This window comes from Eucalyptus grandis, chromosome 11, assembly GCF_016545825.1.
Source record: "Eucalyptus grandis isolate ANBG69807.140 chromosome 11, ASM1654582v1, whole genome shotgun sequence".
Classification (NCBI taxonomy): Eukaryota; Viridiplantae; Streptophyta; class Magnoliopsida; order Myrtales; family Myrtaceae; genus Eucalyptus; species Eucalyptus grandis.
In genome coordinates this window covers 23,174,948-23,189,741 of record NC_052622.1, presented here as the reverse complement: position 1 = coordinate 23,189,741, position 14,794 = coordinate 23,174,948, and the positions used below count along the sequence as shown (strand labels likewise).

Below are 14,794 nucleotides of genomic sequence, written 5' to 3'. Positions count from 1 at the left end.
ATTGCAATTAGCAATCGTGTTTTTTTCCCCGAAAAAACATATACGTCTATTTTTACACTTTCATGGTCTCAAAAAGATAAATTAAATCAACTTTTTATCCCTATTTCTTTAAGAACCACCATCATCCATCGTTCCCTTTCCGATTATGTTCTTACAGAAAAAAGAAAAAGGAATTAAAGGACAGGACCTAAAAAGCGGCCTGAGCAAAAAACATATGATATAGGAAACAGAAAATATTTCCTTTAAATTAAGAATAGGATATACTTCCTTCTTAGGAAGCACAAAATTGGAAATATTTGCTTCTTAGGAAGCACAAAAAAGGAAATATTTGCTTCTTCGAAAATCAAAGCACTATTTAGTTTAATTAATAATTGAGGTTTCACCTTTCTATAAAAAGCATGGAGTATATCAAGACGAGTATTTCTGAACTCTTTGATTACATTCATTCAGCCCTTACCACACCGCCAGGAAGATTATTGTCGCCACTGGTTAGCAATGGAGCAAAGTCGAAATCATCCCGACCCCACAAACAAGGATCCGATCATAGAGCCGCCGTTCATCCTATCGCCGGCCGAGTTCATCGGCTTGATTTGTACACGATGGTTGCTGGGTTTGAGAAAGAGGACGACGTCGACAAGAAGCTTGAATCAAGGACAAGGGTTTTCCGGCTTTCCGGCGAAGATGGCACTCTTCAAGCAATCGAGAAGGTTCAAAGCCGTCCTAACTAGGGTTCTCACATTTCGTAGTTCACTCAGATAATTGACAAGTACTTTTGGGTTGAATTGGAAGGGTTTGTGGATCATCGTTGTCCAGGAGAAAGAAGATGGAGACATAGGTGGGAAAAGAAACAATGTCTGCAAGTATAGATGTTGACTACAATTTTTTTTTTTTTTTTTGGTTATAAGCGAGTATGTTGTAGGCGCAGTTAGTAATAAGATCGATTCTTGATTCTTATTTTACAATTTAATTCATGGCCTAAAATGGAATATCCAATTAACATGTAATGCTTTCACGATGTATGATGCTCTTCGGCTTTAAGTTTGAAAATAAATCTCATCTGTGCTATTCCCGAACCAAAACTACTAGAATGAATATAAGACTAACTGTTAGATCTTATAAAGCATGACATTGAAAAACCCTTCAGACTGACTCTATAGTTTGGAAAATGAGCTGGACTTGATTTTTCTCAATAACTTTGAATTAATTCACCTCTATGTAAATAAATTTTAATCGTATATTCCTTTTATAATTCAGGGGGCACGATCGCAATCGGCGATCGCGTATTCTTTCTTAGCCAAGAAAACCATATACATCTATTTTCATCCTCCCGCGATCTCAAAAAGTAAAAACTAAATCAATTTATTTTTATCTTATTTTTATCGACTCAATTCAACACTCAAAAGTACAAGTATCATCATACGAGAGAGAGAGAGAGAGAGATTGGCTTCGAATGTGCATCAAATAATCATACTGCCTTTGGAAATGCCTTCAATACAAACTGCACTCATACAGATACATCGGTGCCGGCACGGGAGAACAGTCGCACGTCAAAAAAAATTTGAACGGAGGTCAGATGTTAGATTTCTGTGTGTCCTATCTAATCCAGAGAGGATCAGGCCCATGTTACCTCAGATCTTCAGATCCTACCTGTCACAAAATTCAATAGATACAATAACATGAGCGGAGCCAAAAGAATTTTGCTGCATTTCCACCACCAGTGCCCCCCCGATCGCAAGCTCGAGCGCCTCATCTTTGAAGGGCACATTGTCCGTCGACCAGGGACTCGTTTGATGGGAGAAACTCAGGTCTCTCCAAAAATTATGTGGGCTTTGTAAAATTCTGGCCACTTATAACCTGAAGAACCCTAGCCAATATCAGTATATTCCGGCGACAAGGAACAATCATCTAGGTCTGAGATTACATCAGGAACGTAGTAGGTATTTTGAACCATATCATAGCTCTCTGGTTCCAAGGGAAGCTCTTTGTCCATCGCCGAAAGCAAGTCACCCTCGAAGTCATGAGCCCCAGCATCAAAAGTGGCACTAGAAAAATCGCACCATGCACTCGCATCTCCAGCTGATACCATCTGCATCGGCAGGGGCCGTGGCTCAGAAACTGGCTGGTTAGTGAGGCCAAACTCCATGTTTGTTTTCCTGAACTTCGACTTAGAGGGCTTGATTGAGTCAGTTGGGGGAAGCTTGTGCTTTCCCAGAGCCTGTGGCTTCTGTGCTGATCGGGTCTTGACATCAGTTGCTAAGAGACCAGAGGTCGAGCAACCAAGACTTCCTTCAGCACAAGCTCTCGACGCTTCCCTGTAAAAATCAAATAGAACACAAAGTCATTGCTAACACAACAAGAGATTAACACAAAACGGCATGACAAGAAGATGCAATAATCGCAAGTTATCTATACAACCAAAACAACCATTCATATCAGCTCTCATATCAGATCAAAGAGGATTTGCATCAAAGAAATCATAACGTGGTCCTCCAGCATCAATTCAGAATTTGACCTTTCCTAGACCAAAAATAGCCAGCAATGCATTGCCTCAAGGACCAACTGCCATCCCACAATACATAAAACAGTTGACTATGACCTCCAAGGAGTAATTATATAATTCCTCCAATTTCCGATCTAACAAATAAATGACTACCTGAAACGACATTCTGCCATGTTCCTAGATGATTTTAAAAATTTGTCTCCAGTAGAATTGCTTCCAGAAGTTGATGGAACCGAGCCAGGTAGCGATAGCTTCAGAAAGGTTGGCAATGGAATGGTCAAATCATCTTTCTCCTGCTGGAATTCGAGGGTGACTTCCAAACCTTCTTCAATAGCTGAAACTCCATCTCCCTGGTCAGAGGGGCACACAATCTCATTCTGATGACCAACAGCATCTAGTGCATCTGCCATTAACTTCCTACTCGGAATCAAATTAGTCATTTTAACCTTCCCCGCAGCTTCAGGTCTGGATTTCCGTGAAGAATGGTTGATAGCAGAATCAAGAATGCTTCTACTAAAGTACAAGCCATTTCTGGGAGATGAGAGATTCTCTTGGTCATTAACACAAGATGTCACCCTCCATACCGATGAGAGCAAAGCAGTGAAGTGCTTCTGAAGGAGTAACTCATTATCTGGTAAATCCATGGCAACATCTAGCAGCATTCGAATGTTATCCTGCAACAGGAAATTAGAAAGAGAGGCTAAGCAGTAGCTAACTTCATTTACAAGATTCTCAGTTTCAATCATAGATTACTGATTCACTGTTTATTCAGTAAAGACCACAAAATAATTTCACAGAAAACATGATCAAGAGGTTATCTTATTAAGATGCATTACAAGGAAAGTCTTCCCATTAATTATGCATTGAAATATAAACAAAGAATTGGTTCACGCAAGTGCCTCAAACTTTTCAAGGACAATACAGTATAGCTAGCATAGCACACTCATCGACTAAGCTCAATCAGACGTATTTACTGTGATATTACTAGGAATCATGAGCTATGCAATGCCATGGAAAGTAGAGAACAAGTTGAGAGAAAGTAAACAAAAGGCATAATAAACTTGGATTCGCATCCTATAAGAATGTCTGAAAATGGCAAGAAACAGAGAAAAGAGGGGAAGGAGGGGGAAGCAAAGGAAAAACAATCTTAAAGGAGATTTTTTTTTTTTTGGGGGTGGCAGATGGTGGGGGTAACAAAAATCAGCAAATGATGGATTATCGGAGGTTACCTCTGTCACTTTAAGAGAACCTTTTGTGGAGACCACATGGCCAGCCTTTTCATTGTTAGGGTTGTCCACAGCAGATAAAACATACCTCTGAATAAGGTCCCTAAACCTCTCGCAACAGTGAATAGGGTTTCGATATCTTCCCCGATAAAATCCACCAGCAGTCATCCCATATAGTGTATCGGCAACCAGGCTCCAGTTAAAACCATATTCATGCACTACAGCACATAATACTGCATCCTCTTGTGGTAACCACATATCAGGCGATGGAACACAATCTCTAGACCAGATATTTCCTTTCTTTAACTTCTCCGGTCTTATCGTAAAAACCCTCTTTATTGGCAATGATGTAATGGAGATTTTTCCTCCCATCCGGCTCCTGCCGACTGTTTTCTGCTCGCGGTCAACATCCATGTAATCTAGTGTTTTCGAGTCTACAGATTCCTCCTGCTTTTTACCAGATGGCTTGCAATCCAAATCTACAGAATTTCCAGGAGGGTCATGTTTCTTGGACTTCTTGGAAGAAGTCTCTTCATCAGGGTCCTCAAAAAGCTCATCCTTCTTACGTTTCTTCTGCATAGCTGAATGAGGCAATTCTCCATCTGAAATGTCAAGGCAAACAATGTCATCATCTGAGTATATGGATTCTTCCGGAGATTCGCCTTTGAATTGTTTTCCATCAGAAGTCAATGACCCTTTCTTCAGGGACTTAAACTTGGCCTTTTTCGCTTTCTTCTTTGACTTCGGCTTGGAGGCCCTAGGACGCTCAACCCTGCAAATAGATAAATCTCGATCACATATAGTTTGATATGAGAGAGAGAGAGAGAGAGCCCAAGCAAATTCACTCCACAAACTTCGAATGCCAAAAAGATGAACCACTTTGTATACTTCTAGCCATTTTTCCTTTTTTAAGATAGGGGCAAAAGCAACAGTACAATTTTCTTGTCCCTAGGCCTTCATAACCGCTGTACAGCATTCAAGCCACTCTCTGTAATTGTAAGGAATAAGAGGGTGAAAATCATAAATTCTAAGAAAGCTTTACTGGTCAACTTACTTATCTTCGTAATTTTCATTATCCAAATCTTCCTTCAATTTTGCTTCCAATTCCAGCTCCTCCTCCAACTGCACAAAGTACAGTAAAATGACCAACTAATTTGATTCCAAGTGGATTAGATGGATGACATTAGTCAATTTGAAACTGACCTGATGTTGAGCCAATGCCTCAACTTGCTGTCGGTACGCCTCAGTTGCAAAATCAGCATCCCACTCTAGTATAAGACAACATATCAAATTCAGAGAGGCACAAGATTATACAGCATTTGTTCTATTTTGGGGTCATGACACAGGATACCCAGAGGACATTAGTATCACTTACTTTCATATACAAGAGGTTCTTCATCATCATCCATGTCAGCTTCCAGCTCCTCCTTGTACTTCTCTAGACGGTCTAGTTCCCATTCAGTCTCCTCAAACCTTACCTGAGATTCCACAGCTCTCTTGTCTATGATAGGGTCCCATAATTCCAAAAACCGCATCGCATAGCGATCGATTGGGCGTAATTGATTCTCAAAAGATGAAACTGCCTGTCCTGCTGCAGCTGCAGCTGCTGCCATCTGTTTAACATCAGCCAGCATATCCAAATCATCTTCCTTGCCAACAAGAGTGAGAGCTCCATCTTCATTAAAATCACTTCCACTAATCAGTGCCTCCTCCTTGTTTAGAGTCGATATTTGGCCACCCTGATCTGTGGGCTCATCATCTTTGAGATCATCCTCGTTTACAAACTCATCGTCTTCCATTTTGCCAACCGCTTCTTCTGTGAACTCCTGATTGTCTACAGCCTCTTCCTGTTCAACTTTCTTAAGTGCCATGTAATCTGCTTCATCTTCAGCATGTTTTAAAGCAGCTTCAACATCTGCATTTGACAAAGAAACCTCACTTCCATTGCTAACATTCTTTTCCTTCTGCTTCAAGGGAAGAGTCCTGTGACCTGAAAATAATTCCATAGGATCGAGCTTCTTGAAGAATTCGGTATTGTAACCTCCACTCTGTATGACCAGATCATCAAGAGCCCGCTTTTGATTTGCTTTCCTTAATATATTCTCCTCAATGGTGCTCTCACTAATTAGCCTATAGATGTGTACCTCACGAGTTTGTCCAATCCTGTGGCATCGATCTTGTGCTTGTTGATCCATTGCTGGATTCCAGTCGCTATCATAGAAAATAACAGTATCTGCACCTACTAGGTTAATACCAACCCCTCCACTACGGGTTGACAAAATAAAAAGGAAAATTTTTGGGTTTGTATTAAAGCGCTGCATCAAAGTTTGCCTCTCCTCTGGTTGGGTGGAGCCGTCTAATCGCATGTAGGTATAGCCATACAAATTTATAAAAGCTTCCAACACATCAAGCATCTTGGTCATTTGGGTAAAAATCAAAGCCCGGTGACCTTCAGATTTCAACTTCCTAAGCAACATCGCCAGCTCCTGCAACTTCCCACAATCAAATTGTATGAGTCGCCTGTCGGGAAAGTATACTTGCCTGCGAACAATAGCTGGTCTAATGGGTGATAGAAGAGGCAATAAGATCTGAGAGCACTTTTCCCCATAACTTGGGTGCAGGAAGACAGGAGTGTCATTTTTACTGCACCGGCAAACAGGTTCTGGGGCCCGTGCTGCTGGAATTGCAAACATAAAACTCTCCACCAAGTCAGTCATCCTCTCAAATCGTTCTACTGGTGAAAGAACTATGTCAGCAAGCTTTGATGGATATAAATAGGATGACCGATCAGCCTTTTGACAATGAATATCATAAACTGGGTGCTTGATTGTAACTATGTCTCTCAGTGATGTTGAGTACATGGGTCTCCTCCGGCATCTCAATGAATTCCACCAAGAAATAGAAGCAACACGTTCTTTCGCTTCTCGTAATCTCTCCTCCCATAATGCCTTTTGGATCTCTTCGAATATATTTGTTTGATGTGACCTCTTCCGGTCTCTTCTAGGACAATACCAATCTTCATTCTGGTTATTCAGATCAACCCTGTTTATGATTAGGTCCGATGGAGTTTCAATGGATCTAACTTCATCACTCTCCCAAGATGTCATGTGAAAATCAAGATGAGTAAACAAAAACCCCAATCCCTCAAGGTCCACTCCAGAGAAGGGTCCAGTAGATAAAATGGAGCATACAGATGAACTCAAATGGGTAACAATGCCACTCATGTCAAAGGAACTAATGATTGGACGGCCCTCAAACAAATCAGGATGGTTGCATACTTTACGAAGTTGCATTATAACACTGATCATTCCAAAGAAATTTGAACTTGCAAGAGTAGCTTGTGTCTCAGAGCTAGCAATGAAATCCTCATACAAATTCCGCTGTCTCCTTGAAAGTCTACAGTTTATGACATGCTCATGCTTCATTGGAAGCTGCTTCTCCACATCCCTTTTTAACCTGCGGAGTATAAATGGACGGAGAACATTATGCAGGCGATCAACAACTTCTTTATTTACCTTTTCCTGTCCATCAACCATTCCTGAAATCGGATTACAGAACCAATCCTTAAACTCTTGATGAGATTGAAAGATGTGAGGCATTAAAAAGTGCATAAGAGACCACAATTCCATAAGATCATTCTGCAGAGGCGTGCCAGTTAACAAAATGCGCCTCTTGGAGTGGAAGTTTAAGAGAGTCTGCCACCTCTGAGACTTCCAATTCTTAATTAGATGAGCCTCATCCAAAATTAAGTACTTCCATTTCTTCCGCTTGAAGACTTTGGAATCCTGTATAACTAGCCTGTAAGTGGTTATGCACACATGGAAGGAGTTGGGTTTCAGCCAACCCTGTCTCTTAAATTTCCTTTCTTTTGCACTTCCAAAATAAGTTAAGATTTTGAAAGCAGGAGACCATTTTAGAAACTCAGTTTCCCAGTTTAGCATCACACTTGTTGGAACTACAATTAGGTGTGGGCCCCATATTCCCTTCTCACAAGCAAGATGTGCAAGTAGTGCAATGGTCATGATAGTCTTTCCAAGACCCATTTCATCAGCTAAAATCCCATTCAGTCTTTTCTCATACATTGTAACAAGCCAATCCAAGCCAATATGTTGGTACTCACGTAGTGGGTGCTTGATAAGAAAGGGGAACTTTGTGCGCACTTTGGTTGTTGAGAATGTGTTGCCTGTGGGCTGGGCAGATCTTGCAGCTGCTGCGGCATCTGCAATTCTACTATCATTCTCCCTGCCTTCTGATTCATTAAGTTCTCCGGCTTCTGCTTCTTTTCCAGGAGAAGAGTCTGACAAATTTGCATGAAGTTCACCATCACTTTCAGACATGCTTTCCCTATATGGTACCTCATACTTGGGGCCTGCAGCATCTTCAAGATCTTCAGATAAAGCAGAGGCATATTCAGATTCATCCTCTGAGACAGCATCATTTTCAATGTCCTGCCATATAAAAAATGACATCATCATACTCAAGTAACAATGCAAATTTACAAATCTACATGCAGAAAATCCTCCCACCTACCTTCTTATACCTGGCAATTAATTCTTCAACAGGAATCTCGCTCTCCCTCTGCAGTAAAGCAATCTGCGAAAAAGTAAATCCTTCAAGATTAAAAAACCTAAGAAAGAGCAACATCCCAAAGAAAAAGTTACTGTCATGTTTGGAGGCATTTTGACCCCCAATGTATGTTTCTAGAACGAAGCTAGAAGCTAAGTCAGAAGCTGGCCGAACCAACTCAAGTTCTGACACATGGCTTACTATTTTTAGTAGAAATATTTTGATTTAATTTTGAAAAACTGCAAAAGAAAGATGAAATAACTTCATATGTAAATATGTAAAACCTACTTACACTGAGCCATTTAATATTAAGACTATTCAAGATAAGCTGCAGTTGATTAATTGTAAAGGTAAGCTATCACTCAAGTTGACAATTAAAGCAAAAAAAAGTCAAAGCTACCCCACATTACAAGTTTCACAGTGAACCTAGAATCTAAAAAAAAAAAAAACTCGATTGTCAAATGCGTTGACTCTTGCAAGGGAAAAAAGTACACAAACAGAAATGAGAAATCCTCCTCTTTGTTTCACTCTATAAAGGTTACATCTTGGGTAAATTATAATCCAACTTAACCCCGAATTCTCTTTAAGGTCAATGGTGATAGTAGTTAAAAGGAGCAAAAACATAACAAAAAGCACTCAAAGAGTTTGGACGAGCAAACCTCCTCTCCAATGACCAAAAAAGGACAAAGTTAATAAAGGAAAGGTGAATCAGCATTCTCTACCTCATCCATCGGATCATATGAATCTGCTTTTGCCAATTCCTCCTCTTCTAACAAGGTCGCTTCATCATCCTGACCATGAAAGTGTAAACAAGAGGTTGTAAGTAACAAATAAGAAAATTTTGAGAAAAAATTCTGACCAAACTCCAATTCCTAATCCAATCTCATAAGGAAATCTTAACCATAATTTCATGCATATTTCAATAAGAAAGTATAAAGATACAAAGGCTTTAAATTAACAGAGCACAAGATGCTTGAGTGTCTTATACCTTGTCCTCTCCACCAGCGAGGACATAATCACCATCTTCCTACATCCCACAAGCGATAAATCAGCAAAATCAGCTTATACAAGATTGTTGAGATAATCACAAAGATAAAGTAGATGGTGTAAAAGGCAATCATGTTGGAAACATGACGAGCAAGCACACGTGCGCGCACGCGAGAGAGAGAGAAAGAAAGAGAGAGAGGCAGTAGTTTCATGCAAAGCAATAAAGGCCATAATTACAATTTTAAATCAAACCACAATTAATTTTGGAAAACCATAGGTGCAAGAGAAGAATGCACATAGAAGTACGGAAAGTCACAACAAACCACAACCATTGCCATGAGAGTCCCATGACAATTAGAAAATCACAGCCAAAAATTAGCGAATTGAGGCAAAGATGAATCTAGAGACCCCTTGAACTTCATCTTAAATGCCACTAAAACACCATCAAATTTCCCTATAGATTTAAAGAATCACCATTGGTCATGCATTGCCACGGGATTCAAAACTTTTAAGGCAAGCAGCTGGAGTAACAGATTTATCTAAAAAAACTGTCAATTCCAAAGCCAAACCATACATAGGAAATTATTACAAATCCATCATATCTAGGCAACAGATGAAAGAACCTGTTCTTCAATAAAGTCATAATGCGCATGATCTTTGTCATTCTCCAAAATTTTGGAACTACTTTCGGTTTTGCAGACCTCCATATCAGAAACAAGGCTTTTCGGTACACTTAAGCTGCCATTACTTTCAGCCTGAAGATAAAAGAGATGATATTCATGTTGAGCCATAAATTTCTCAGCAACTGAGTAACTGCAACAATAAACACATACAACTTACACAACGACGACCAGTTACTACAACAGAGCTGTCTTTATTTGTCTCGCCAGCAGCAGAAATATCCTTCTGTACACCTGCACAATACCTCATGCATCAGGAATATTCCATAATTCACAACTAAAATGCTTTATCAGCTAAGTCATACACTCATTCTGATCATTCTCGTCTGAATTTTGCTGAGCCGCATCTTCACTTCCTCCTGGACTATCTCTATCATCTGAAAAAGAATGAGCAAACATACGTAACAAACTACTGAACTGGAAATTACTTGAAAATGACAAGCATTTATCCATCAACAATTCAATAATTCAAGTTTGTCATAGAAACATCAGCAAATTTTTGTTCGCCCGGAACAACACATCAGCTAAGGGCCTTCTTAAGAAAGATACTTTCAACTTTTAAAAATTTCACCTCTGTCCGCAGCATATTGTTTAAGTAACTCCTCCAGTGGAACATCCATTTCATTGTGCAAGGCTTCCAATTCTTCTTTCCTTTCTTCTTCTGTTATGAGAGCCTCATCTTCCTCAATAGTTTGCTCATCATCCTCCTAGAACATCATCCACCAAAAGAACTTATAAGATTTGATATACATGGAAGAAGCAAACCAAATTCTAGGCACAAAATAAAAAATAAGCTGAAACTCTTCCAACATCCGCAAATAACTTCGAGGCCAACAGATTATGAACTTTTCTTTTCAGCACAAACAAATAGAGACATCGAAAGGGTCCAAATGAATGTGAGTGTGTCCAAAGGGATGCAGGTAATCATATATCAGAATTGATACAGTAACAGTGCATAAGAAAATTGTATTTCCACTAAGATACATAATCTATAATAAAGTAGTAATCGATGCTAATGTTGCCATTAAAAACATGCACTTCACTGTCATCAGGATAATTTGCAGAAATACATCAGACTCTTTCTTCCAGTTTAGTAATGTCAATTACTCTAGGGGGAAAGCATTCCACCTGTCTCAAAATCAAATCAACAAGTGACATGCTACTCCAATCCTGATACTAAGAAAATGACTATCCATGCACCTAAGTGGTTCCCAAAATATGCATTTCTAAACTGTTGCTCACTACTAAATACAAAATAATGTTCTACAGCACAAGATGCAAGAGAGCAAGAGCTGCAAATCCCAAATGCTATGTGCCCCTATATGGATAGTTAAAGCTTGCAGATCCTCACCGACTCATCTTCGGTTTGTAGACTAAAATCTTCATCAACATTTGCCGCTTCTGGATGAGATTCTGCATAATAGACTAACATGTAACTTAATAAACGGACAGTAAAAATCAAACAACTTGAAAAACCTCTCCTCACCAGCATCTAGTTCCATCCCCTCATTAGTCAAATTCTCATCATCATCCTCAGGTGAAATACTTGGCTGATGCTCCTCGATAGTATTTTGTTGCAAAGTTATATGTGCATCTGTGAGATTTTCTGCCAGCATTGTTGAGTACCTAATATAAAAATATATGGCACACACATACATCAATGTCAGCTGAATCTTCTTAAGATGCCCATCCTTCACAAGCAAGCTCATTAATCTCATCATAAGCAAACAATTTATATACTTACGAAAATATAAGAAAAGTTTACCTCTCAGTTTGGCCCAATAAAAACTCAAGCTGCTTATCAAGTGCCTTCTTCCTTTTCTCATCAACCTCCAGCTGATGCTTGTAAAGCACCTACAATTAAGGGTGTTAGTACAAGTCTCAGATAATCTTCAAAAGAGAGAAAAATGCATCCCGTTTGAGAGAGATCAAATTGCACTAGATAAACCTACCAGCTTTTCTATTTTCATCCAGAACTTCTTCACATCCTTTGAAATATTAAGAGCAACTTTTCTCAATCTTTGTTCCCCTTCCTGACATCAAAATTAAACATAGTCAACCAACCAATGTTCACTGTGGCATTCCTTGTCATAAACTAACAAGTATACAATGCCTTCCTTGAAGAAGAAGAAGAAGAAGAAGAAGATCACAAGAAAGAATGGCAACTCTAAGCAAAAAGGCAAAACCTTCATTTTCTTTTCTTCCCTGGTAGCCTGGTCTAACATGCCTTTGCTTGCTCTTATGGCAACCTTCTTTGCTTGAGCTAGTTTCCATTTACGCTCAGACTCAAAATCCTGCATGTAAGTAAATCAATTGACATGATATGAATGCACTTCAACCAATCTACTGCATTCCAACATCTTTTGCGAGAGCGATATCAATCGCCCTAAGCAAAACACCCCACATTTACCCCACAGCTTTCTGCAGTGAAGAAAAATATCAACCAGGTAAGCAAGTCAAAAATGCTTCTTTTACCTTTGACAGCCAGACCATCTCTTCTAAAACATGATCCCAGTGAGTTTTAGGGCGTTGAGGCTCTCGAGGGGCTTCGAGTGCCTAGCATTTAAAGTGACACCATATATGAATGACTGAAACTGATAAACTAAGTAAATTATGAGCTAATATCTGATAACCTAGGAACAGTCCCTCTACTGAAAAGCCCCTGTCCATCAGATGAATCATGCAGTTGCATAAATATCTGCCTCATAAGCAGAAAAGCATAAACTTTTCCTCCTACCAACAAAACATCTATATTGCATTATGCACAGTGAGTGCTCATCTGGGCAACTTGGCTATGTGTTTCACGAAAAAGGAACTATGAATACACCCCCATTATGTAACTCGCCAAAACATACATATTAAACAGAAAAGGATCGAGCAAATCCCATAATTTATGAACCTTTTGGCGCCGAGCTCTCGTCTCGTGATCCAATTTCGACCTTGGACCTTTGGACGCCATGGTTATAGTTCAACCTATAGCACTGTGGAAGGAAGCAACATCTGCATTTGCCATAAAAATAAAAATAAAAAGAAGTCATAACAGCACTTGTCAGACCCAATGGTTTTTAACGCAAGGCACTAAACGAACAAACGAAGACCGCGTTGCCTTACGCTACGCCAAATTGTTATTAAAAACCAGACGCCAATTTGCGACGGCGTAGACAGGGACGGGCACGGGGCGCGGGGCGCGGGCGGGGAGGGAAGAAAATCCGCCACGACACCGCCGCGACGCCGCCCCGCGCCGGCCAAGGCAGTGCCTTTTCTGATCCGCACGGCCCGAGCGACGGTCCTCACGATCTGGCAAGAGCGCGCGCGCGCGCGAGCGGGAACGAGACGCTCACCTCGGTTTACGAGAGCGATTCGGCGAGGTGGGCCCGGCAGCAGCGGCGAAGACCGGCGGCGATCAGAGTCGGCGAGCCGCCAAGAACACGAGCGAGCCGGTGCTGGGTCGCTGCGTGGAGAGAGAGAGAGAGAGAGAGAGAGAGAAAGAGAGAGAGAAAAAGACGGAGACGGAGACACAGAGACGGAGACGCGCGGCACAAAGAGACGCCGGAGCCGGGCCCCACCGGCGCGAGCGGCGGTCGGAGACCGAGAGAGGAGGTCCGGCGGCGGCGGCGGCGAGGGTGGCGGCGGAGCTCGACAGTGCGACCGAGCTGCGCGAGCGGAGCGGAGAGGAGGGGAGAGGAGAGAGAAAGACTGAGGAACGGAGGAGAGAGAGAGAGAGAGAGAGAGAGGGGGAGATTAGGAGGAGGAAAGAAGACTTGACAAAAAGAAAAAAAAAAGAGGACCTCGTTGTGTATTGTGAACCTATAATCCGAGCCACCCCACGGAGAAGGGAGCGGAACGAGCGAGAAAAAAAGAAGGCGGAAAGTTTTGGAAATTTCCCCCCTCTCTTGCGTACCGGGGGGGATGTGCGTTGGGCTTATTAGATGATTGATTCTGGCGTTCTCTCTCTTTTTCTTCTTTTTTTTCTTTTTTTGGTTGGGTCAGGTGCGCTCTTAAAATCGCTCGAAAATGGACTTGTCGAGGTGCGCAGCAACACGATTCCGAGTGCGGAGTGCGGAGTGCGAATGAGTATATCTGCAAAGAAGTTTGTGTCGAGCGAGCCCCAGACTTTAATGCAAATCGTGTTTGTGAGCTTGTTTAGACATTTTCATCAGAAATTTCGAAATCGAACCACTCTTTTTCATAAGACTTCGTTATGGTTCAGAAAACTTCGTTATGGTAAAATAAGGACTCTTTTTTTTTTTTGGCTTATGAACATTAGTCCCATGTTTGATTCATAGAATCGAGTAAATTGCACTGGCTTATGATAAAATTTAGAGCCTTTGATTTTTTTTTTCAAATTATCTCATCAAATATTAGGCTCAGAGAAAAGCTCTCCTTGTGAGCTTTTCAACTACGTCATGATCATGCAAGTTAAGGGTGAGCACTATTTTAGAGTCAACTCCAGATCAATCCCGGACTAGTCCAATTTGACTAGTCCTGGTCCTCTTCCCTGAGGAACTAGGTCAATCCTTGGTTTTGAGGCCCCTAGAAGTTGTACCATGTGGGTTGGTCCCTTGAACCATGGTATGTGCATGTATGGATGTATGTGTACACATCCTTAGTCCAAACCCTCCACCTCTCCTCTTCTTTCTTCTATCATATAAAATGAAAACTCTATGGCCTCTCTTCTTAGATCTTTCGCCTCTCCTCACTCGCCTCAAGAACGCAACTAAGGTGGTGATATTGCATGCCTGTCTTGGCTCCCCTCATGACTACAGCTCGCTTGCCTCTCTTATCTCGCCCCATAAATGCAACTCAGTTGGTGAGTTCTCGATTTGTGCTTGATT

The 14,794-nt window shown here is 41.0% G+C and overlaps 1 protein-coding gene across 4 annotated transcripts; it reads right to left on the bottom strand.

The window, feature by feature from the left end:
• Window positions 1-1,440: 1,440 nt before the first annotated feature.
• LOC104425489 (protein PHOTOPERIOD-INDEPENDENT EARLY FLOWERING 1) lies at window positions 1,441-13,670 on the bottom strand. 4 transcript variants are annotated; one of them, XM_039305737.1, is made up of 22 exons: window positions 13,301-13,670; window positions 12,859-12,959; window positions 12,435-12,515; window positions 12,146-12,253; window positions 11,912-11,992; window positions 11,725-11,813; window positions 11,446-11,585; window positions 11,311-11,384; window positions 10,531-10,666; window positions 10,265-10,336; window positions 10,120-10,193; window positions 9,903-10,034; window positions 9,281-9,319; window positions 9,015-9,083; window positions 8,257-8,319; window positions 5,102-8,174; window positions 4,930-4,994; window positions 4,781-4,848; window positions 3,730-4,498; window positions 2,947-3,174; window positions 2,654-2,850; window positions 1,441-2,312 (listed from the first exon to the last, which is right to left on the bottom strand). In XM_039305737.1, exons 2-22 carry the CDS (start codon window positions 12,916-12,918, stop codon window positions 1,865-1,867), a joined length of 6,066 nt encoding a protein of 2,021 aa, XP_039161671.1. In that variant the 5' UTR covers window positions 12,919-12,959; window positions 13,301-13,670; the 3' UTR covers window positions 1,441-1,864. The 4 variants fall into 4 exon arrangements, with proteins under 4 accessions (XP_039161671.1, XP_039161669.1, XP_039161670.1 ...); XM_039305735.1 differs by having other exon boundaries at window positions 2,654-3,174; window positions 13,301-13,669; XM_039305736.1 differs by having other exon boundaries at window positions 2,654-3,174; window positions 11,311-11,372; window positions 13,301-13,668.
• Between the last annotated feature and the right edge of the window lie 1,124 nt (window positions 13,671-14,794).